This window comes from Haematobia irritans, chromosome 1, assembly GCF_050003625.1.
Source record: "Haematobia irritans isolate KBUSLIRL chromosome 1, ASM5000362v1, whole genome shotgun sequence".
NCBI lineage: Eukaryota > Metazoa > Arthropoda > Insecta > Diptera > Muscidae > Haematobia > Haematobia irritans.
In genome coordinates, this window is record NC_134397.1 from 36,129,706 (window position 1) to 36,153,501 (window position 23,796).

At 33.1% G+C, this 23,796-nt stretch overlaps 2 protein-coding genes across 3 annotated transcripts in view; one reads left to right on the forward strand and one right to left on the reverse strand.

Moving 5' to 3' along the window:
* Positions 1–23,796, forward strand: part of LOC142223452 (uncharacterized) — a 51,270-nt gene that overhangs the window by 4,428 nt on the left and 23,046 nt on the right. The window contains exons 5-10 of the mRNA XM_075293339.1: positions 2,279–2,338; positions 4,229–4,360; positions 18,504–18,638; positions 21,595–21,712; positions 21,995–22,133; positions 22,573–22,643. Of these exons, the coding sequence (XP_075149454.1) occupies positions 2,279–2,338; positions 4,229–4,360; positions 18,504–18,638; positions 21,595–21,712; positions 21,995–22,133; positions 22,573–22,643 (655 nt within the window). The remainder of the gene's footprint in view (positions 1–2,278; positions 2,339–4,228; positions 4,361–18,503; positions 18,639–21,594; positions 21,713–21,994; positions 22,134–22,572; positions 22,644–23,796) is intronic.
* Rab23 (RAS oncogene family member Rab23) lies at positions 993–23,425 on the reverse strand. Of its 2 annotated transcripts, none has more exons than XM_075289791.1 (3): positions 22,903–23,425; positions 3,665–4,871; positions 993–3,572 (listed from the first exon to the last, which is right to left on the reverse strand). In XM_075289791.1, exon 2 carries the CDS (start codon positions 4,765–4,767, stop codon positions 4,030–4,032), a length of 738 nt encoding a protein of 245 aa, XP_075145906.1. In that variant the 5' UTR covers positions 4,768–4,871; positions 22,903–23,425; the 3' UTR covers positions 993–3,572; positions 3,665–4,029. The 2 variants fall into 2 exon arrangements, with proteins under 2 accessions (XP_075145906.1, XP_075145908.1); XM_075289793.1 differs by lacking the exon at positions 22,903–23,425 and adding an exon at positions 19,398–19,574.

A 23,796-nucleotide genomic window follows, 5' to 3' on the forward strand; every position in this document is an offset into this window, starting at 1 on the left:
CTTATGTTCTTTTGTTAATAAAATTGTATTAAACTAAATTGGTTTAATGTACAAGTTTTTTTGGAGATATTTTAAAATCCCAAAAATTTCAGAATACCGAAAAAATCCCGAGATCCCCGGGCTCTATATTTTAAAATCTCGAATCCCGGGATTTATAAAAATCTATCCCAAATGACAACCCTAACAGAGAATAAAGCTGCCGATTTTAGACGTTGACCATTTTTTGCCAGTCGACGCCGCTGTCGAATATGTCGACTAATCCCGACTCAAATGTAGCCGCCAATTAATCGAAAATATCGATTTATATCGGAAAAATTTATTATTAATTCTTGAATATTTTGTCAAAATTTTAAACTTTCCACTCACGGCGCGGCGACTCGGAATGTATATTTTACGTATATTGATTGATTTGTGGCTGCATTTCAGCGGAGATGACGCGACTTAATCAGCGGCGGCGACTAAAATCAGCGGCAGAAATTAATTTTGTATAACTTAATGATACTGCCCTGCCAACATTTCAAATTCAAAAAATGTTGGGTATACTCTTTTCGAAATCTCTCATCTTGTATTTATATAGTAACACTAACACAAAATATTTTTTTGTAATTAATTTTATTAGTTTTAGCTGAATTATACATGTATGTATAAAAGACTTTAAGGATTTGCTTAGTTAAGACTATAAGTCTTATTATATGTATACAAATATTTGAGATAACAATTGCATAAATATTAAGAATGTATCGGGAAAATTCAGCCATTAGGACGGTATTAAATTCGCATTATCACGCAAAAATAATTATTTTTTCAAAGCAACTTTTCTTTAATAATATAACTCATGTTAAAGCCAATACAATTTTTGAATTTGGGGCATTAGATCATTCCTCTTGGCTAAATTCAACAAAAAAATTTAATTTTATTCTGATTTTACAGATTTCTTTTTGATTTTATCTGTTAAATTCAGACTTATTACCCACCAATATTGAAGAAAACAATTTGTGTTTCAATATAAAAATAGGAATTAAATTAAAATTTATTTTTTTTTACAAATCTCATTAACTATGAAGCGAGAGCATTAATTAATTAATTAAACAAATATTTTTAAAGAAAAGTAAATTTTACGTAAGTTTAAAAATGATAAATTGGAAAATTGACTTTTGGAGAACCCTTCTTGTGATGGGTGTCATATTCAAGTAAAATTTAAAACATTGTCAGTTTGGTTGTTTTTTACCGCTTATAATCAATCATTAATACTAAACAAATTATGTGTTATACAATATAGTTGTTTTACAAGGAATTAGTTACATTTCTTCTGGTAATATATGGTATCAGTCTCTGAGTAAACCATGAATGTATATTTATAATATATATGTGTAGATATATATAAATTGGGAGCGTTAAATATTGTACAAAATATTCTTTATTATGTACATACAATTCAAATTTTCAATAGGTTAGATTTTTATTTTTTGATTAACTTTCCATTGTACACAGTAAATCCTGTTCTTTTTTGCCTTAAGTTCACGCATAAAAATCAAACATTTTCACGATTACATTTACTATATTATTTTAAAGGATGAAAAATTATTCAATTGATTTTTTACGCCAAGTTATTTTATACACTCAACGAACAGTGAACCTTCGAGAGCACTAAATCCAATTTAACTCTATTGAAGCTCAAGGAAATTATTCTGTTTTAGTTAAAACTTCTCCAATATGAGAAAGTTTTCTTGACTTCAATAATTTTTTTTTTGGTACATTAGTTAGTGTGTAAATATAACCATAGCGATAAGCGAAACATTCTTCCACGAGGAACAAATAAAACAACATGCATGGTGGAGTATTCAAAAATTTGATAAGCGATGACAAAAGTATCCATTTTCCGCCAAAGATTTATAATAGGTTTGAATTTGGCGACACGCCGCTAGCCGTCACGGTATTCCGTCGCGGTTTTGGCTTCCCATAAGAAATGCACATAAATAAGTGTTCGCCTATTGCGCTTTACAGACTATCAGTTATTCCGGAAGACAATGCTCGTGTCGAACATATCCCATATATTGTGCACATTATAATTTAAATCCGAAGGCATAATCGATACTGCTGCATATTTATGGGATCGATAACACATTTACCGATCATTTAGTCATCGCCGACAAGTCGTATCGATCCGACACACTGTAAGATTCTTTACAAACACCGACATTCCGTCCGGAATAACTGATATTCTGTAAAGCTCATATCGCCTATCGCTATAGTTATATTTACACACTATCTCTTACAGGAAGCCCAAAATGCGAGACACGACGCCTAGCGGTAATTTGTATAGTGTTGCCAGCTATTCGTAATATTTTAAAATCACCAACAGACACTGTTGTTGGAACTATTTGCTTTCAAATGACGTGACTCATAATTATTGAACTGGAAAATAGAATAAAAAAAACAATGTTTGGCTTCAAACACATGCTGGAGAAAGAAAATGGAAAATTATTGTCTTGAAGGCTATATTGTTCTTTCATCCAAAAAAAAAATGAACCCATCAAAATGTAGGTGTATTTTAGAAAATTTTAACTGAAATAGTTTTCTAATTGCAACATGTTACAAAGAAGTTCATACTTTTTTATCAAATTGAAACAAAATTTATTAAAAATAATAATTTTTTTCTGTTGTTTAAGAAAATTACATTCATGTTAAAGGAACAAAAATGGATTTAAAAATTGCTGAAATGTCTTTAGCGCTGCACGAAGTTCAAGACAGGTACAATTTTAGTAAATGTAGTACACGCTTATGAACTTAATTTAAACAAAATTATCTCATTTTAGGAAAATATGAACTATTATAATTTTTAGTAAAATTGTGCACTATATTTGCATACAATTTTTTTCTTATTTTTAGTTCACGCCATTAAAGCTAGCAAAAATTATTGAAATAAGTAACATTTGCTTACATTGGACCAAATTTAAATAAAATCAACTTATCTTCATAAACTAAAATAAAGTTGGTATTAACGCCCCTTTCTATATGGTTGTGCACATACATACTAAAAATTTTTTTATTTTTATTATAAAAATCATTATTATAATTACAATAAATTTGAAAAAGCAAACAGCAATAGCAGCTAAGGCTATTATTGGCTTTTAAAAATCTAAAATCAAAGTGTAAAAATATACATAAACAAAACATTTACGTTTTTATCAAATCTTGTAAAAACATATATGGAAAATTGCAACACATCGATTGTCTTAATTATTTTTTTTTTAATGTGACTGCGAAAACAACCTGATTTTCTGCACGTATAAAAAAACATAGCACCCACCTTAAGTGAAAGCCATAATGGTTGTTTTATATATATACATTAAGTATATTTACTAGAAGCTATAACTAAATATTATAATTTAAACATCAACTAAACAAATGACTGATAGGCCTTTAAAACCAATATTTTTTTTTTAAATGACCTTTAAATGATAATAAAATGGAAATATTTTCACAAATTCTACTTTAGTTATACTAAGACCATTCATGCAAAATGTCCATCTTGTCGATATTGAATATCAAAAGTGATGAGGGAGAAAAAGCTGTAATGACAAGAAAATTAAAATTTAAACATTAATGAGATTTCGTATATATTTCTTTCAAATACATATCAATTTTCATTTAATGAACATACCAAGTGGGCAATCGTTGGCCAAGAAATCTTTCTTAAGTGGTTGAATTGATGAAAATGTTGTGAAGTGTAGATGATGTCTGTTTCTTTTAGTAATTAATGTTTCTTTTACCATGTATATTCAGATGTTAGTTATGCTCCAGTAAGTTTTTGATAAGAAAACGTAGATGCCGTTGTTTAATCATCAATGTTTTAATTCGAATTTAATTAAAACTGGGCTACACTCTCATAAAAAAGGCATACAGTATTGGTTTATTTTTTTGGATACAGTAGATATGTGGTGTGCGCTTGTTTGATCTGGAGTTACTCTTACTATTTACGGCGGGCCGGTCTTTCTTGCAGCCCTCCTTACTATCCCTATTTGGTGCTCATACTATACCACATTTTTTTAATATTATTTTACGCTTTCGAGATGTGGAACTTTTCTGTAGTTTTATGGTACCCGCTGTCGATTTGGCTTTCGTATAGGTGGGACTAAACGCACTGATTGTCTTATGGCTTTCATGATGGTATGATGAACTACCGCTACCACCTTTCCCTTGGCATTGCTGATTTTGTTCCATGTAGGAAGCCTGACTTAGCTGATGACATTTTGTGGCCAAATAACGAAACACCGATGCCACATTCACATCCTCCTTCACCGATGTCCTTATTAGTCGACAATTTAACTGTTGTGCTAGGGTTTCTACCTCGTCAGCTGTGACAACGGCTTGATCAATTAAATCAATTTTATTCTGTACAATGACTGTGGGTATTTCTTGGCATTCGTTTTCCACCTTACGTTTCCACTCGCGAACCGCTTCAAAAGAAGCCCGATCTGTGGTCGAAAAAGTCAAGACACATGCCTGGGCACCACGGTAATAAGCTTTAGTGATGGCATCAAATTCCTCCTGTCCCGCCGTATCCCATAACATTATACGTACATCCTCACCATCGATTTCGATTTGCCTTTCGAGGAAATCTACTCCTATGGTCTTTTTATAGTCTTTAGTAAATATGCCTTTACAATAGCGCTGAATCATTGAAGATTTACCAACGCCGCCATTGCCAACAATTACCACTTTGATGGCAAATTCTATGTCGTCCTCCCGCATTGTGTTAAACATTTAAGCTGAAGGATTATACTTTTTCGTCACTGGGTGATGTTTTCGAACTTCCAGATTTCAGTCTCAGTTTATATATAGGAGTTGTCGTTGCTAGATTTCGATATCTAAAATAATTACAAAATATATATTTGTATTAAAATTAAATGGTTTGAATTTCATAAACGATTTTTATAGCTTTCATAAAAATGGGTTTAAGTATGTAACCCTCATGTTCCGATATTCGGAATTGCAAATCACAAGTATTTAGTTTTCTTTTAAAGAAAAAATTGAGATACTATGGGACTTAAATTAAATTTGTATTTGAACTTCGCCAAAGGAAAATTTTGCGATTTTGCGAATATCAGAACATGTCCCAACATCATGAACATGGTAATATTCGATTATATTAAAAAATATAAATAAACAAGTATATACGGCGGTAAGTTCGGCCAGGCCGAATCTTATGTACCCTCCACCATGGATTGCGTAGAAACTTCTGCGAAAGACTGTCATCCACAATCGAATTACTTGCGTTGTGGAAATACTTACCGATGGCAAGGTATCTTAATACTTCTTAAAATCGTTTTCTAAATTGTGAGTTAGTACATACGTGGTATATATTACAAAAAAAAGTTATGTATAGGTGAGTCTACAAATAATTATGAATCGATATGGACTTTCGCACGGTACGTGGAGAGCCAGAATTGAAATATGGGGGTCGCTTATATGGGGACAATTATGAACTTGATATGAACCAATTTTTGTGTGATTGGGGATCGATTTATCTGAGGGCTATATATAACTATAGACCGATATGGACCTAGTTAGACATGGTTGTTAACGGCCATATACTAGCACAATGTACCAAATTTCAACTGATTTGGATGAAATTTGCTCCTCCAAGAGACTCCAAAACCAAATCTCGGAATCGGTTTATATGGGGGCTATATATGATTATGGACCCATATGGACCACTATTGGCATGGTTGTTAAATATCATATACTAACACCACGTACCAAATTTCAACCAGATCGGATGACTTTTGCTTCTCCAAGAGGCTCCAAAACCAAATCTCGGGATGGGTTTATGTGGGGCTATATATAATTATGGACTGATATGAACCAATTCCTGCATGGTTGTTGGATACCATATACTAACATGACGTACCAAATTTCAACTGAATCAGATGAATTTTGGTCTTCCAAGAGGCTTCGGAGGTCAATCAAATCTGGGGATCGGTTTATACGGGGGCTATATATAATTATAGACCGATGTGGACCAATTATTGCATGGTTATTAGAGACCATATACTAACACCATGTACCAAATTTCAGCCGGATCGGATGAAATTTTCTCCTCTTAGAGGCTCCGCAAGCCAAACCTGGGGATTGGTTTATATGGGGGCTATACGTAAAAGTGGACCGATATGGCCCATTTGCAATACCATCCGACCTACGTCAATAACAACTACTTGTGCCAAGTTTCAATAGCTTGTTTCGGTCGGAAGTTAGCGTGATTTCAACAGACGGACGGACATGCTTAGATCGACTCAGAATATGTATATATATATATATATATATATATATATATATATATATATATATATATATATATATATATATATATATATATATATATATATATATATATATATATATATATATATATATATATATATATATATATATATATATATATATATATATATATATATATATATATAGAACAATATTTAGAACAATATTTCGATGTGTATAAAGTACAGTTTCTAAATATTAATGATGGTGAAAAAACGACTTTTTGATTCTGATCTGTCAACCCTTTTGCCAATATAGATCTAGTAGGTTTATCATAAGGTTTATGAAGTGGGATTAAGTGACAGGCCCTTTTATTTCAGGCTCACTTAAACTATTTAGTACATTACGATAAGTTAAAGTGGAATACAATAAACACAAGGATACTCTTCCTTATGCAACACCATATCAATTTTAGGGTTGATATTAGAGTGGTCAGAAAACCGGGTTTTTTTGAAATTCGAAGGTTTAAAAAACTGACTTTTTTCCAAACCCGGTGATCGGTGTATTTTGAAATAAATAACCGGCTCAACCGGTTTTCATAAAAGTACGTAAATTGGAAAGGAAAATCTAATTTTATTGTTACAAAAGATTAACGAAAAACTAATTCGATAATTTATTAAAAGTTGGACACAATTTATTTAATTCAAATGTACTTTGCACCTATTTGAAAGTGATTTCATTGCAGTTTATTATAATACCCAGATGCATTTGTCTAATTTTGGCAATTCAAATGTACGTTGCACCTATGTGGAAGTGTTTTCATTGCAGTTCATTAAAATACCCAGATGCATTTGTCTAATTTTGGCATTAAATTGACAATTTTACAATGAAAATATAAAAACAGAAAGCCGGTTGTTGAGGTCTTGACAACACCGGTTCTACCGGATTTTATCAACCGGGTTTGATCACTTTAGTTGATATATTTTTCTGTTCAAATATTGCAAAAATTTTTATGCGATCATATATTTTATAAAAGCGGTAAATATTAACCAAGAATTTGAAGCTGGCCATAATAATTTTGTTTTAAAATGACACGTCATCTAAGACATTTTCTTAGCTTTGATTCTGTCAATCATATGCCTCTTCTTTCATTATTAATTTCAAGTTTCACTTTTTCTTAAATTGATTGCGTTTCGAATGTGCTTTAATAACCCGTTTATTCATGTTGTAATAGTTTTCATTGCTGTTTTTCATATTTGTCATTTAGCTATGCACATAATATTCACCATCGATTACGCTTAACAGGAAAGCCTAATAGAAATTGAGGTAGGAGAATAATCCAGTTTGGAATTTTGTTCGGTTTTTGAAATGAAGTGCAAGTGCCTAACTTGTTTTTTTATGAGATTCTTTTCGCATAAAAATAAATTTGTTAGCTGATTTTTTCAATATTACATGCATTTGAATCAACCCAGCAAAAACTACGTAACCACATCTCATTACAATTTACATTACCAGGAGTAAAGCTGTCATTACACATTGCATTACATTGCGGTGAGTTATAATGACTAACTTGTAATGACAATAATAAATACTTCTCGGTAATTTTCGAATTGATATTCTGAAAATGTAATGCATATGGCTTTTAATGACTTAATAAAATAGAATAAATGATGGTACCATTAGGTATAATTATTCACATAATTGAGCATTAAAAAAACTCAAAAAGAATATGTTATGTAACGGTAATTCTGAAGATTTTTCCGTTAAGGAATATTCTTCACGAATATTTCATAATAATTGTGTTTTAAATTAATGACATTACCATACTATGTTTTGAATAAATGCCTTCACAGAAAAAAATATCACCAATATATTTCCAATTAAAAAGTTAATTGAAGTTGAAATTTTTTTCAATTAATAAATTAATTGATACAATTAACTTTTTAATCAAATTCGGAAGACTAATTCAGTTAAAAAAGTGCTGATTTTTTTTTAAATTTTTAATTAAAAATGTATTTCAAACAATCATTTGTTAATCCAAATAAAAACTCTAAGCCAATTCAGAAAGTAATTAAAAATAGTTACGTTTTTTAATTAATAGATTAATTGAGTTTTGCAATCAACATCAATTAAATTTTTAATAGAATCAATTAAAAAATTAATTGAAATTTGCTGAAAAAAATCAATTAATTTTTTAATCAAGAATTTTTTCTATGCCCAATTAAAACTGTATTGATACTATCATTTTCATGATTGAAGACATTTCAATTAAAAAATTAATTGGATCAATTAATTTGGTGATTGAATCAGAAAAATTTTTTGTGTGTTATTATACCTCATTCACATTACACTTTCAAAATCGACTTCACTAGATTTCAACTGTCATTTGTCTTATAAAAAGGGATATATAAAATCCACTTTTAGTAGATTTCGAACATAATGTGACTCCGAACATGTGTGAACTCCCTTAAACGACAACATTTATTTCTATTTTAACTGTGACATTAATTTGCCTCTAATCTTATTTAGATGATTTGTTACAGTTTTGTTTATTTCTACAATATTCGTTTCTATTCAAGTAATGTTCGTATTACAGCATTACTCGCCATATTTTGATCCATTGTAATCGGCTAGAGAAGTCCATATTTTCGAGATTTGGTTGCCTGACACAATACGTGGCTATTTTGCAAACTTTGGTATATTGACGAATAAGTGATTACATATTAGGCGATTACATGTTTTAAAAGCACTAATTATTTCATGGCCAAAGGTATGCCTGGGGAGAAGTACTTTCCTCCTAGGACATGCGTATGTAAATGTAATCCGTTTGAAGGTCGAAATCGCGGCAAAACGGCCCCAAATGAAGAAGAAAAAAGTGTTGTTCCACCAAGACAACGCAGCGTGCCACAAGTCATTGAGAACGATAGCAAAAATTCATGAATTGGGCTTCGAATTGCTTCCCCACCCACCGTATTCTCCAGATCTGGCCCCAGCTACTTTTTCTTGTTCTCAGACCTAAAAACGATGCTCGCAGGGAAAAAAATGGGCTGCAATGAAGAGGTGATCGCCGAAACTGAGGCCTATTTTGAGGTAAAACCGAAGGAGTACTACCAAAATGGTATCAAAAAATTGGAAGGTAGATATAATCGTTGTATCGCCCTTGAAGGGAACTATGTTGAATAATAAAAACGAATTTTGACAACAAAAAAATGTGTTTTTCTTTGTTAGACCGAGGACTTATCAGCCAACCTGTAATATGTGCAAATCTCCTATATGTGCGATGGACTATAAGCGAAAACTACTGTACTAAAGATTTAAGATTTTAAATCAAGGCGTTATTTCATCACGATATGTTTATGATTTCTCTAAAACTCAAATATATACCCCTCTTGCATTTAATTACGATCCGATAATTTTATTATAAAAAGATCAACAACACGGCAATCAAAGAACCAATATACGATTTTATAATAATTTGAAATTCAAAATTCCTTACATTTTTGAGTTTCGTATTTTTTCAGTGTATAAAATTTATATGTTAGCTCGATTTTAAAATATATTCATATACATTAAAATGAGTGCCAACGACCTGTCGTCCGAAGATATCAAACATGTGCGGCCAGTTCCATGTCTTTAGACCGTTAAGAAGCATAAACTCATATGTTTATATACCTTTCTTTTTCAATCGATTAAATTTTGCTACGCTATTCATTTCAATATTTAGCTGATGCTTTATACAAATCTTTTGTACATTAACCCATATATTAAAATATTTTCGAGAAAACTATATCAACAATTTGAATTAAAAGCAAACAAAGAATGGAACATAGTAACGGTTCAATCCATCAATCCAATAGTGAATAATTTCTTTCATATTTAATATTCGGAAACTAAAATCTTAATCCAAATACAAAACACATATTCTTATGCCCCCTATTATTGAGGGAAAGAATAATATCGGCCGCCTTGTCACAACACTGGTTTATCGGTAGGGCAACATTTGTTTGCGTGCACTGAAAAAAATATTGTCGTGAGGCCAAAGATTTTATGTCCTTATAATACAAATGCGAATTTTGCTTAGGAAGGAAGACGCATTTCTATGTTATACATTTTTTTCCTTGTCCAAAAGTTGATAAACTTTTCAATGAAGTCGTCTTGTCCTTACTATAAGTAGGGCTGTCACCCGGGATAAATCCCGTCCCGAAATCCCGGGATTTTCGGGACTGGGTTAATCCCGAATGCCGGAAGTTTTTATTTTGAATCCCGGGATTTTTCGGGATCCCGAGAAATCCCGGGATTTTCGGGACGGGATTAATCCCGAATCCCGGAAGTTTTTATTTTGAATTCCGGGATTTTTCGGGATCCTGAAAAACTAATTCAAATTCGTTAGAATTGTGGGTTTTAATGACTGTTTATTAATAAATTGAAGTCTTCACTCAGTGTAAACGGTCCTTAGATTTCATGGTACACCTTGAGTAAGAATTTATTATAAATGTGGTATTCTAAACAGCACAATTTCATCAAAAATTGAAGTAAACGATAAGTCGCTTTGAATAATGAGTTCATGTGAAATGTTATTCGTGCCACATAAAGGTAAGTACTACGTTCGCTTTTCGCGTTGAAATGTTCGTGGTTACTTTATTAAAACAGTTCAATATAAAGCAGACAAATTAACACAATTGATGCGTAGTTTCTTGTTCCTCTAGATTTCGGCAAGACTTTACAGGAATAAGTTCGTTTTCATTTATAATTTTGATTATGTAAGGAAAAGTAATCGCGAAAATAAAGTGGTTTTCAACTCGAAAACCGAACATAGTACCTACCTTAAAATAAAATGCAATAATTAAAGGTCCGTCGAAAATATGACAAGATCGCGTTTAAAATTTGAATGCCTTGATATTTTCACAAGGCATTCAAATTTTAAACGTGAAATCTAGCTAAAGTGGATTTTAAAACATTAATGTGTATTGGTTTTAAATCGAATCACAAAATGATTATCAAAAACGATATGAAATTACTTTTTTATTTATTTTTGTCATAATATTTTTGTTTTTGTTTTTCAATGTTGAGTTGGACTAAGTGTTCGTTAAGTATGACAGCAATTTAAAATTGCTGAAAAAAATCTCGGAAAATCCCGGGATCCCGGGATTCTATATTTTGAAATCCCGAATCCCGGGATTTTTAAAAATCGATCCCGAATGACAGCCCAATTATTAAGTAATTCGATTTAAAAATGGGTATCTTAACATGAAAGAAAATTTTATTTGACTAAGGTCAATTTGACTTTAATAATTCAGAAATATTCTTCAAAATTAATTAAATTGTCTTCAAACATGGCATAATTTCCACTTGAAGGCAAGTCTGAAGTTGAAATTTTATGCTGTCTTTAACAGATTTTTAAACGACTGATGAAGGCAAAAGTTAAAAACGCATAAATTAAAATTTGTTTCCCAGAGAGCAAAGCTCAAATTTAAAAGAGTATTGTGTCTTAAAAGTATCCTTATTTCAATTCTCAGTTTCTTTGACTCGGAATCAATAACAAATCGTTAGTGTAAAGTCAAAATCTTTGGAACATGCATGCTTTTCTTCAATGTGTGAGAGTATTAATATTAGACCAATACCCAGACTGGAATGCTTCCTTTTCATTTGATTTACTTAAAATTCGATATTCGTAAGCCTATGCTATCACACAGGAATTGGCCAATATAGGTCAATTAGATAAAGCCCTCGTTAACATTTTGAGCGTCCTGAAGAACTAAAGTTTATCCAAACCGGTATTCATCCTAAAATTCTGTGAATATTTGACTTAGTGAGCCTCCTAAGCCTGTGTTAGTGTTCAAAAGCCACATGGATAAAAACCAGTGGACCAGTTTTTGTTTTACGCCGATTGTCTGTTTTCATGAAAATCCCATTATCGGTGGACCGGTGTTTTCGAGGTCTCAACAACTGGCATTCGGTTTTTATATTTTCCTTGCAAAATTGGCAATAGTAAGCAAAATTTAGGCAAATACATCTAGATATTTAGGGAATCTGCAATGAAACGCTTTCCATTAATTAAAAAAAAAAACATTGTGTACACATTTTAATAAATTGGCGAATTATTTTTCCATTGTTTTTTTGTGACAATAAAATTGAAAAATAAAAAAAATATATTTTTAAAATAATGTGTTTTTATGAAAACCGGTTGAAACGGTTTCAAAATACAAATGACCGGTTTTTGAAACCGAGAAAAACCGACCTCCAAAAACGGCCGGGTTTTGATCACTCCAAAAGTCACACAAAAATATGTTAATTCCAACTTAATACGCGCAATTTGATACCCCATATCTGTGGTATCACAATGGACTGAATAGTGTAAGTGAGCCTGATACATCGGGCTCATAAGCGTAGGAAGGCCTCTGGGGAGGGGCTTGACCCCCCCAGAAACAATTTAGCCCCCCCCTAGAATTTGAAAACCTATTTACGATACCACATTTTTATAAAAATTAAACAAGTATATACAACCGCACAAAGTTCCGCTAAAGACTTTCATGCACAATCGAATTACTTGGGTTGTGGTAGCAGTTGCCGATGGCAATGTTTGAAGTCTGATATTTATGAAATTGAGCTGTGATTGAACTTATGGTTTAGTTGAATAACTAACAGCCTGTTTCTGTATGTCGAACGAGTTCAATCGATCGACTGAAATGCATATAAACAGCTGTTTTTTGGTTATAAATTCAGCTGTTTGCATTAGCGTAGCTAGACAATTTTCCTAGGGGGGGCTATAGCCCCCCTAGCTAAAATTTATAGACTGAACTTATAGGTTCAATTAATGTTTTATTTCATAAAATTGAATAAAAAATTAGACATCAAAATAACTCGACAAACAATTTATAATAAAGCAACTAAAAGTAGTTCCACACTTTTCCCAGCAAAAAAATTGTGAGTTGTTCTAAAGGAACAACTTTAAAAGTACTTCCAAAAATGTCCTCAATTATTTTAACTACACAGGAATTTTTTTTACTTATTTTTTTTTTTCATATTTTAATGTGTAATTTTTTGTTTTCTTTTTTTTTCAAATAGTTTAAAAAAAGAGTAAGAATAAATAAATTGGTACAAATTATTCAAATTTTGCCACAAAACTGCTAAATCCATTATAGAAAAATCGATAATTTTGGAAATTATTCCAGGAAAAACGTTTCAAACAAGCGTCAGAATGCATTAAAAATCATAAAAACCATATAAAAATTATTTATTTGGGAAAACATTTTTTAATTCACATTCAAAACACTGAATTCGGATCTCACCTTAAGAAGTGATGCAAATTCATTGCAACGGCTGTTGAAACGGTGGACATTTGTCCTATGACAAGCTCATATTACATTCATTGCTTCTCCGCCAATTTTGCACCACTTCTAGACCAAAAAATAACATTTTCACTACTTTTTTGGCAACGCTTTTTCGCAGCATTATTAAGATATTAATTTATGAAAGAATAGTTTTAATATCAATTACTATTTTTTTAATTAAATTGACTAAACTAAATCAATCATAAGTTCAACCACAGCTTTATTTCATAAATATCTGACTTCAAACATTGCCATCGGCAACTGCTACCACAACCCAAGTAATTCGATTGTTCATGAAAGTCTTTAGCGGAAATTTGTGCGATTGTATATACTTGTTTAATTTTTATAAAAATTAAAAAAACTATTGACATTTATTGAAAAATGGAAAATGGAAAATCAAAAATAGAGTTTCAAATTCTGGGGGGGGCTAAAATTTTTCTGGGGGGGTCTAAGCCCCCTCCCCAGAGGCCTTCCTACGCTTATGGCTGTTTGTTTCCATTTTAGTCGATCCACAGAGCTCATTCGACATACATAAACAGGCTGTAAAGCTCCTTTATTATATTGTTTAGTCTGGTTTAGTCATCTTAATTAGAAATAGTAATTGGTATTAAAACTATTCTTTCATAAAATAATATGTTAATAATGCTGCAAAAAAGCGACGCCAAAAAAGAAGTGAAAATGTTCTTTTTGGGTCCGGAAGTGGTTCAAAATTGGCGGTGAAGCGATGAATGTAATAGGAACTCGTCATAGAACGAATGTCCACCGTTTCAACAGCCGTTGCAATAAATTTGCATCACTTCTTACGGTGTGATACATATCGTTGTGTGATATTTTCCCAAATAAATAAGTTTTATTTATTCGTTTCTTATTCGATTTTTGGTCGAACTTTTGTTAGAATTATATAAATATTTATAAAGACCTCGAGCTTCAAGAAACATTAATTTATAATAATTTTTATATTTTTTTATGATTTTTAATGCATTCTAACGCTTGTTTGAATATTTTCAAAAATTATCGATTTTTCTATAATGGATTTAGCATTTTTGTGGCAAACTTTGAATAATTTTTACCATTTTATTTATTCTTACTCTTTTTTTAAACTATTTGAAAAAAGAAAACAAAAATTACGCATGAAACTATGAAAAAACTGAGGTAAAAAACTTCCTGTGTAGTTAATATAATTAACTTCTTTGTGAGGACATTTTTGGAAGTGCTTTTAAAGCTGTGCCTTTAAAACAAATCCCATTTTTTATACCCTCCACCATAGGATGGGGGTATATTAACTTTGTCATTCCGTTTGTAACACATCGAAATATTGCTCTAAGACCCCATAAAGTATATATATTCTGGGTCGTGGTGAAATTCTGAGTCGATCTAAGCATGTCCGTCCGTCCGTCCGTCTGTCCGTCTGTCCGGCTGTCCGTCCGTCTGTGGAAATCACGCTAACTTCCGAACGAAACTAGCTATCGACTTGAAACTTGGCACAAGTAGTTGTTATTGATGTAGGTCGGATGGTATTGAAAATGGGCCATATCGGCCCACGTTTACGTATAGCCCCCATATAAACCGATCCCCAAATTTGGCTTGCGGAGCCTTCCAGAGCAGCAAAATTCATCCGATCCGGTTGAAATTTGGTACGTGGTCTAAGTATACGGTATCTAACAACCATGCAAAAATTGGTCCATATCGGTCCATAATTATATATAGCCCCCATATAAACCGATCCCCAGATTTGACCTCCGGAGCCTCTTGGAGGGGCAAAATTCATCCGATCCGGTTGAAATTTGGTACCTGATGTTAGTATACGGTCTCTAACAACCATGCAAAAATTGGTTCATATCGGTCCATAAATATATATAGCTCCCATATAAACCGATCCCCAGATTTGACCTCCGGAGCCTCTTGGAGGAGCAACCTTCATCCTACCCGATTGAAATTTGGTACGTGGTGTTAGTATATGGTCTCTAACAACCATGCAAAAACTGGTCCATATCGGTCCATAATTCTATATAGCTCCCATATAAACCGATCCCCAGATTTGACCTCCGGAGCCTCTTGGAGGGGCAAAATTCATCCGATCCGTTTGAAATTGGGTACCTGATGTTAGTATACGGTTTTTAACAACCATGCAAAAATTGGTCCATATCGGTCCATAATTATATATAGCTCCCATATAAACCGATCCCCAGATTTGAACTCTGGAGCCTCTTGGATGAGCAAAATTCATCCGATCCAATTGAAATTTAGTACGTGGTGTTAGTATATGGTCTCTAACAACCATGCAAAAATTGGTCCATATCGGTCCATAATTATATATAGCTCCCATATAAACCGATCCCCAGATTTGACCTCCGGAGCCTCTTGGAGGAGCAAAAGTCATCCGATGCGGTTGAAATTTGGTACATTTCGTTAGTATATGGCCTCTAACAGCCATGTAAAAATTGTCAAATTTTATTACTATAGAAAGTTTTGTCAAAATTTCATTTCTATAGAAAGTTTTGTAAAAAGTTTATTTCTATAGCAATGTTTGTCAACATTTTATTTCCATAGAAAATTTTGTCAACATTTTATTTCTATAGAAAATTTTGTAAAAAATGTATTTCTGTAGAAAATTTTGTCAACATTTTATTTCTATAGACAAATTTGTCAACATTTTATTTCTATAGAACATTTTGTCAACATTTTATTTCTATAGAAAATTTTGTCAACATTTTATTTCTATGGAAAATTTTGTCAAAATTTTATTGCTATAGAAAATTTTGTCAACATTTTACTTCCATAGAAAATTTTGTCAACATTTTATTTCTATAGAAAATTTTGTCAAGTTTTTATTTCTATAGAAAATGTTGTCAAAATTTTATTTCTATAGAAAATTTTGTCAAACTGAATTATATACGTATTTAATCGGCCTTTTTTTTTTGTTTAATATATACCCCTTATGGACTAACTTACAATTGAGAAGACAGTGTTAAAAAGTTTTACGATACCTTGCCATCGGCAAGTGTTATCGCAACCCAAGTAATTCGATTGTGGATGACAGCCTTTAGTAGAAGTTCCTACGCAATCCATGGTGGAGGGTACATAAGATTCGGCCTGGCCGAACTTACGGCCGTATATACTTGTTTTTTGCTGGGAAAAGTGTGGAACTACTTTTAGTTGCTTTATTATATATTATTTTGATGTCTATTTTTGTATTCTTTTTTATGAAATAAAACAATAATTGAACCTATAAGTTCAGTCTATCAATTTTTAGCTAGGGGGGCTATAGCCCCCCCCCCTAGGAAAATTGTCTAGCTACGCTAATGATCGGGCTGCCACCTAAACTAATCTAACCTACCCCATATATAAATTTCGTAACGTGATCGTGAAGGACGCTCTTCACAAGAAATTTAACATATAAATATAAATTTATTTAACAATGAGTGGTGCCCGAGTAACCACTCATTGATATTAGAGAAGTTCTACAAATAGCATTCAGCTTCGAAAAATTACTTTTTTAAGTTAAAAGGTACTTTTTGGAACTTAGGGAAGGCCCTTTGCTTTTGGCTTATTAAAGACATCCACCAGGATAAAATGATTTTACTCTGGTACAAACTAAAATTATGTTGTAATTCATTCGTGTGAAAAAATTCTGAAATTGGGGAGAATTGCTGTTTGATTCCTTCCATTGTACCAAAAACTTACCAACACCAATTTTCATGTATGTGGGAAACGATAATTAAATGGAAATATGGACATTTAAGATCGACTCAATTGGTATAGCTCATGTCTGGCAATGCGTGACTTTGAATCTGTTTCGGGAGCCACCGTGTGCAATGGTTAGCATGCCCGCCTTGCATACACAGGGTTGTGAGTTCAAACCCAGTTTCGAGCAAACACCAAAAAATTTTTCAGCGGTGGATTATCCCACCTCAGTAATGCTGGCGACATTTCTTAGTGTTTCAAAGCTTCTCTAAGTGGTTTCACTGCAATATGGAACACCGTTCCATATATATATCGGACAGCACTCCGTGATAATAGAGAAGTTCACCACTGTTGTATCACAACGGATTGAATAGTCTAACCTAGAATCTGTCTCATTCCGATTAAGACCCCTTTATCACTGTTATACAATGAAACTGTGATTTCCCGCTTCTGAGATATTAATTTTCAGAGAGTTCAAGTTTGATAAATTTTACTGCATTTTATATTCCTTGCATATACAATCTTCCTCCACAGGCTTGTATGTGTTCCAACAAGTTTGATGGATTTCACTGTATGTAAGGAAAAACTGATGAGCGTTATAATTTCAACTTATGACTTTAAATAAATTTGAAAAATGTACCAAATGTGTTACGGGGGTACCACGTATCAAAAAAAGTACAAAAATTGTCATCTTTATCAATCCTGGACTGAATAATCTAAGTGAACATAAAATAGCGAACTTCCACTATACCTAACCTAACGTTAAGTATAGTGGCAGCCTACTACCAAATTTTCCAATCTAAAAAGCATAAAATGCAATATGCTGATTTGAATATCAGTATTAGTTTGCTACCTTTCTTTTATTGCCGGTTAATGGCATTTCACTACATATTTTGATTTGGGTGAAAGCACCTGTAGGCAGATCCTTAAAACCTCAAAGGCCTCGCAATTGCCTTTCGTCAAAACGTTTGATGAAAAATGGAAATTAATGAGTGCTCACCACTTTATCACTTTGTCAGTCATCCTGGTCTAGGTCAATGAACAAGAAAACGTTCACTTTCTTTTGCATTGATTTCGCCTGTAAAGATCAAACACCAAAAATACCAACATACTTACTAAATACATGTTACGAAAAAAAAACTTTTCCATGCGTTTTTCACAAAACTATCCACTAACCGGTTTTCCTATAAATTCCCTCGTTGCGTGTCCGAAGACGTTGAGCAGGTATAATGGCAATATCTACTCTCTAGTGACAACGCAATATCAAGACACACACACCCTGTCAATAGCGGAAAAATGCCGTAGTAATAGACAATCTTATGACCCATGGAACTTGTATCAATGGCTTTTCTTATTCCAGTAATAATGACATTCATTAGGTTAACATTATGGATTGCTTGCATTCACCCAGTTATTTTAATGTGTTCCTATTAACATACGATGGACCATCATAATCAGTTTTTAATATTTGGTATTTTTCTCAAGGTTTTTTTTTGTTTTTGAGTTTGTCATGTTAATTTGAGACAGAAGATTTTTTTCGAGAATAAAACATAATTTAGCTAAGATATCCAAATTTGAATAGGCATATATGTTGTGGTCCATGTAGTATTTGTTTGTAACAAAATTTATATTGTACGTGAAGAAACGCTTCTTAAAGCAGTCATTGACTGATGAAATAACTTTCTTAGTGTCGTGATGGAGAAATTGGCGAAACCAAATATACCATTGATCGAGTTTCGCTAGTTGCGCGTTTGCGGAACTGTTCTCTCTTAAGGTGAGTATTAAGTTCGAGTTTAGCCGCTAATTTTCACTAAAGTGAAAACTAAATCAGTAAAAAAAGGCATAAAATTATACATATTTGTTGCAGATTTCATTATAACTTGAAGGGGAATATCCCGAAGCAAATTTTCACAAAGTTTGCATTCATTAAAATGGATTTTAAAGAAAAGTAATCGTGAAAAAATGACGATTTTAGCGGCTAAACTCGAACTTAATACTCACCTTTAAGGTGGGTATTAATTCATGTATTTTTCGTACTGATTTAATTCATGCATTTTTCTTACTGATTTAGTTTTCACTTTAGCGATTTTAGCGGCTAAACTCGAACTTAATACTCACCTTTAATGTCTAAGTGAGGTTACCAGAAACATGTAAGATTTTTATGCATACAAAGTTCGGCGTAAGCATCAGAATAGCAGTGGTAGAACTGGGATTCATATTGTTGCACTCCGTACGAACTACGGCTAATTTTTAACGATTTCACAATTTTCTGTTCTTGCATAGAATATGAGGAACATCCGCAATAGTTTCATGCCTTCTGGTTCAATTTCCTAGCCTGAGCTGCCCAAATCTCAGATGAGCGGGGAGATTGTTCGAACTAAATAATGATGCATTTGCCTGATGGACCCACAACCGGATCTATTTCCGCCATTCCGATAGATTGTGTCAAATATCTCAGAATGGACACGAAGCCAAAGGGGGTATTAAATTTATCGGTAGCCCAAGACTAGTAGTGTTTCGGATTTGTCGTTCCTTCTGTACATTAGATCTAGTTCGCCCAAATCTGTCCTTCGTTCCAATAAAGTTGTCATCACTGTCACCAACGTTTCGTTTTAAAAGTTGTCATCACTGTCACCAACGGAATCGGTCTCTCTCGTTCCAATCCACCAGAGAAACTATATCCTTCATATCGTTCGTTCATTCTATGAAATTCATAATTTTTCACATATGTTCTCTCTCTCTCTCTGTAATCTTCTCTCAGAGAGTCTATTTGTCTCTTATAGTGACAAACAGATGACCAACGTGGAATGTGATTTAAAATAATAAAAGGAACTATAGGAACGAAAGTGACAGCGCTAGAACCGGTCGTTCCTTTGGTGAATCTCATTGAATCGTTCCGAAATGACACAAGACTAAAACTCTGGAAATCAACAAGAAAAAACTGGGAGCAAAAGTGAACGAGCATCAGGGAAGTAATGAAAATGAATATGATTATGAGCTTTCTGATTTAGGTGAGCCTCCGGATATAAAAAGGAGGTCCCTTGTCATTGAGCATGGAATCGCGCAGCACTCAGTGATAAGAGAGAAGTTCATCGCTGTGGTATCACAATGGACTGAATAGTATAAGTGAGCCTGATACATCGGACAGCCACCTAACCTAACCTAACCTAGGTGAGCCTAGACATGAGAGGGTCTTCCGAGTACTTAGCCTCACCGTTTGATGAAAGAATTAATCAAGAGAAATTTACTATAGTGTTGTACATTCTTCTAAACGGTTACTACCCAACTTACGATCTATTGGATTCTCAGCGGATTCTAGAAAAATGAAAAATGGGAAAACATTCGAGAGGGGTGTTGACTCATTACCTCCGATATCTACCATCCAAAAATTGGTTAACAAGTCGCAAGACGGTTTTTGAAGAGCCAAGTCCAGATTACGTTCAAACGACTGTAGTGACATAAAAACCATGATACCTGAGACAACAGACATTTCATGTGAAAGCTGTCTGCGCGATGGTTGCGGCGTTTGCTCGCCGATCTGGCTTGTTATCCGGTCAGTGTTTAACGCTACCAGTCGACAAAAAAGTGGATGATATCGTATGCTATGGAGACCAAGTCAAAATAGTGGACAGCTTCCGGCAAATGTGCTGCTAAACTATCACAACGGAAACTATCTAATCGCCCAGAATGGGGATAGCTACCATTTTCCAAGATTCAAAGGTTGTCATCCACATCAACTAGATGAAGAAGATTAATACAATTATGGGTTATACCAAATTGTTGGGCCAATTCAACGTTAAGGTGGGTACTAAGTTCGAGTTTAGCCGCTAAAATCGAAAATAAATCTGCAAAAACAGAATAAATTTATATCTTTTTGTTGCAATTTTTATTATAACTTGTTGGGGAATGATCCAAAACAACAATTATTTTCTGTAAAATGAATTATTAAAGAAAAGTAATCGTGAAAAGTGATCAATTTAGCGCGATAATGCCAACTTAATACCGGCCTTTAGTTAAAGAAATAGCAGTATTCTAGGAGCGCATCAGCTCACATATTTCCATTCGCTGAATTTGGCTACAAGCTCCCCATCTTTTTGTTTCAGAAATTAAAAAAATTCTGACACGGCACAAATATCAGTCGAATCGCCGCCAATATGGTCTCGAAAAAAAGTGTTTTTCAGACGGCATAAAAAAGTTAGAGCCTCGCTGGACCATATATATTGAGTTAAAAGAAGACCTCTATTAAATTCGTGTTTCACAAGTGGAAACCAATAATAAAAAATCAAAGATTGAAGATATGACTTTTCTTTACAAGACCGCTCATACCTTGGTGGGAATTGTCCAAGGAATCAATTCATGCGAACAATAAATTGCAACTTCTTGGAGTACTTAGCGATCTACCACCGAATGTACTTAACGATCTACCACCGAATGTCTGTCGACATGAGGCTTAGATTAGAACTCACCCAATCGGTATATATGTAACGATTGCAATGTGTGCATACTGCAATTATAGGTGAAGAGATCAGAACAGAAGTATTGTTAACAAACCACATTTCTTAATTCCACAAAATACAACCAACATACTGAAATCAGCAATCAGAAATCATATTCTTTCAATACTTCAAAATCATAATTGTTTCAATTAGAGCCGAAGCGATTGTCTACTCTTCAAAAAGCACAGGAATTGTAATTCATACTAAAATTAATTTAAGCGATGGGTTATTCTTTATGTAAGTATGCATGTACATACATATGTAGAAGGTGCAATTACCTTCTTTCAAAGGATAGAGAATAGTTCTACTCATACACTATCCAATTGTATGTGCACTTCAGTTTCTTACTCTTCTCTTTGTAAGTGGCATCTGTTGTCTGTCTCTCCCAAGTTATTATTAAATTGTGTACAAGCCAACTGTAAGAACAACAACTGAATAAACATCAAGCATAACGATCGCTTTTGCTTTGGTAATGCACTCTATTTTGTTATATTTTGCTTAATAAAACAACTTGCATAGCGATTTCTTTTTTGTTCATTGTATTTCATTTTTTTTTTGTTCATATTAGTTGGTCTATATCTTCATTACGTTTTCTTCTCGACCGGTGATTGTATTACTACATGTGTCTGTCATGGCTGTGCTCGTGATTTTGCAGAGAGGAGGCGCACACATCTATAGCGCCTAGTTAAGGCAATTATGAATAAATTTCTCATATTTCAAATCCCATACACCACATACATAAATGGGTACTTCTAACGGTATCATGGCTTTATGCTACTACAATCGAATATACACAGGTGAGAGACGTGTGCTAGCTAGTAGAACAACAACAAACGATGTTTTTAAGCCACTTGTCGTCGTTGTGTTGGTGCGACTATTTTAAGAGTGTTATTATTGTTGCTGTTGTTGAATCTCTCTGTTTTGTTTTGTGGCGGTGTCACAATGATCTATTAGATGATGGCATATCTTAAGAAGTTTCCTTATACATACAAACACAATAGTTCATTGATATTGATTACTTCAGCGAAAAAATAACTCACGAGTCCTACCAGTTTTCCGCATTCTCCCATTTGCCACACACTACTTTAATTATATATCGAAAATTACAATAAGCTTTTGGTACTAACCAATTTTTTTGTATGCAAAAATCCCAAAGGTTTTTCCTTTATGGTGACTGTGTGAAAATTTTCGTGAATTTATTCACTTCCACTTAAACCACAATTCCAGTGGTGTTACCACTTCTTCAGCTAGCAACCGAAACCCTGAAGTGTTTGTAATTTAGTTATTACTTTGGAGTTTGTTGCGCTTTGAACCGCAGTGAAAGTATCTGTTGTATGGGTACACGACAACGATAGTCACATTCATGTAATTTTCAAATTTCTCACAAAACTTTGTATACCACGATTGCTTCCTCTTGTATATATGAAATTTGCTGGTGAATTTAATCAACACTGCCCGAACGAGAAATGCGCTTTACTATTTTTTGTTCTTTTGTTAGCTTCATTCAAGAAAATTCATCTTTTGTTTTTATTGTTATACATTTTTTTCACATCGATTAAAAATTTCGTATCGGCTTTAATTTTCAATTTTCTAAGTTTCATCCGTTTTTAGTTGTTAGCTTTATAGCGTTTCTCCCAAGACTGACTTTAGTTACAGGTGTGCTCTTTTCATATTCCCTCATTGGTGTTGATACGAGTATGATGTGTAGTTTGACGGTAAGACGTTCTTAACCTGGCTTAAACCCATCTTGATGGTGTAAGTCATAGCCCATTATACATGTGGTGGAAATGTCTGTGTTATTTAGTTCAAGATGAAAGAGAGTTGGGAAAGAGACAACCAGAACAATGTAAAGTTGCCAACATAATATTGAGTATTTACTACTACTATTACCAATGCACAGTGTAAGATTTTTCAAATTATTATTATTATTATTATAGAATAGAATTAAAAAAGAGTTGTATGGAGGAGAAGCAATAACACTTATGCCAAAACTCATTACAATATTTAATGGTGTTTTCTTT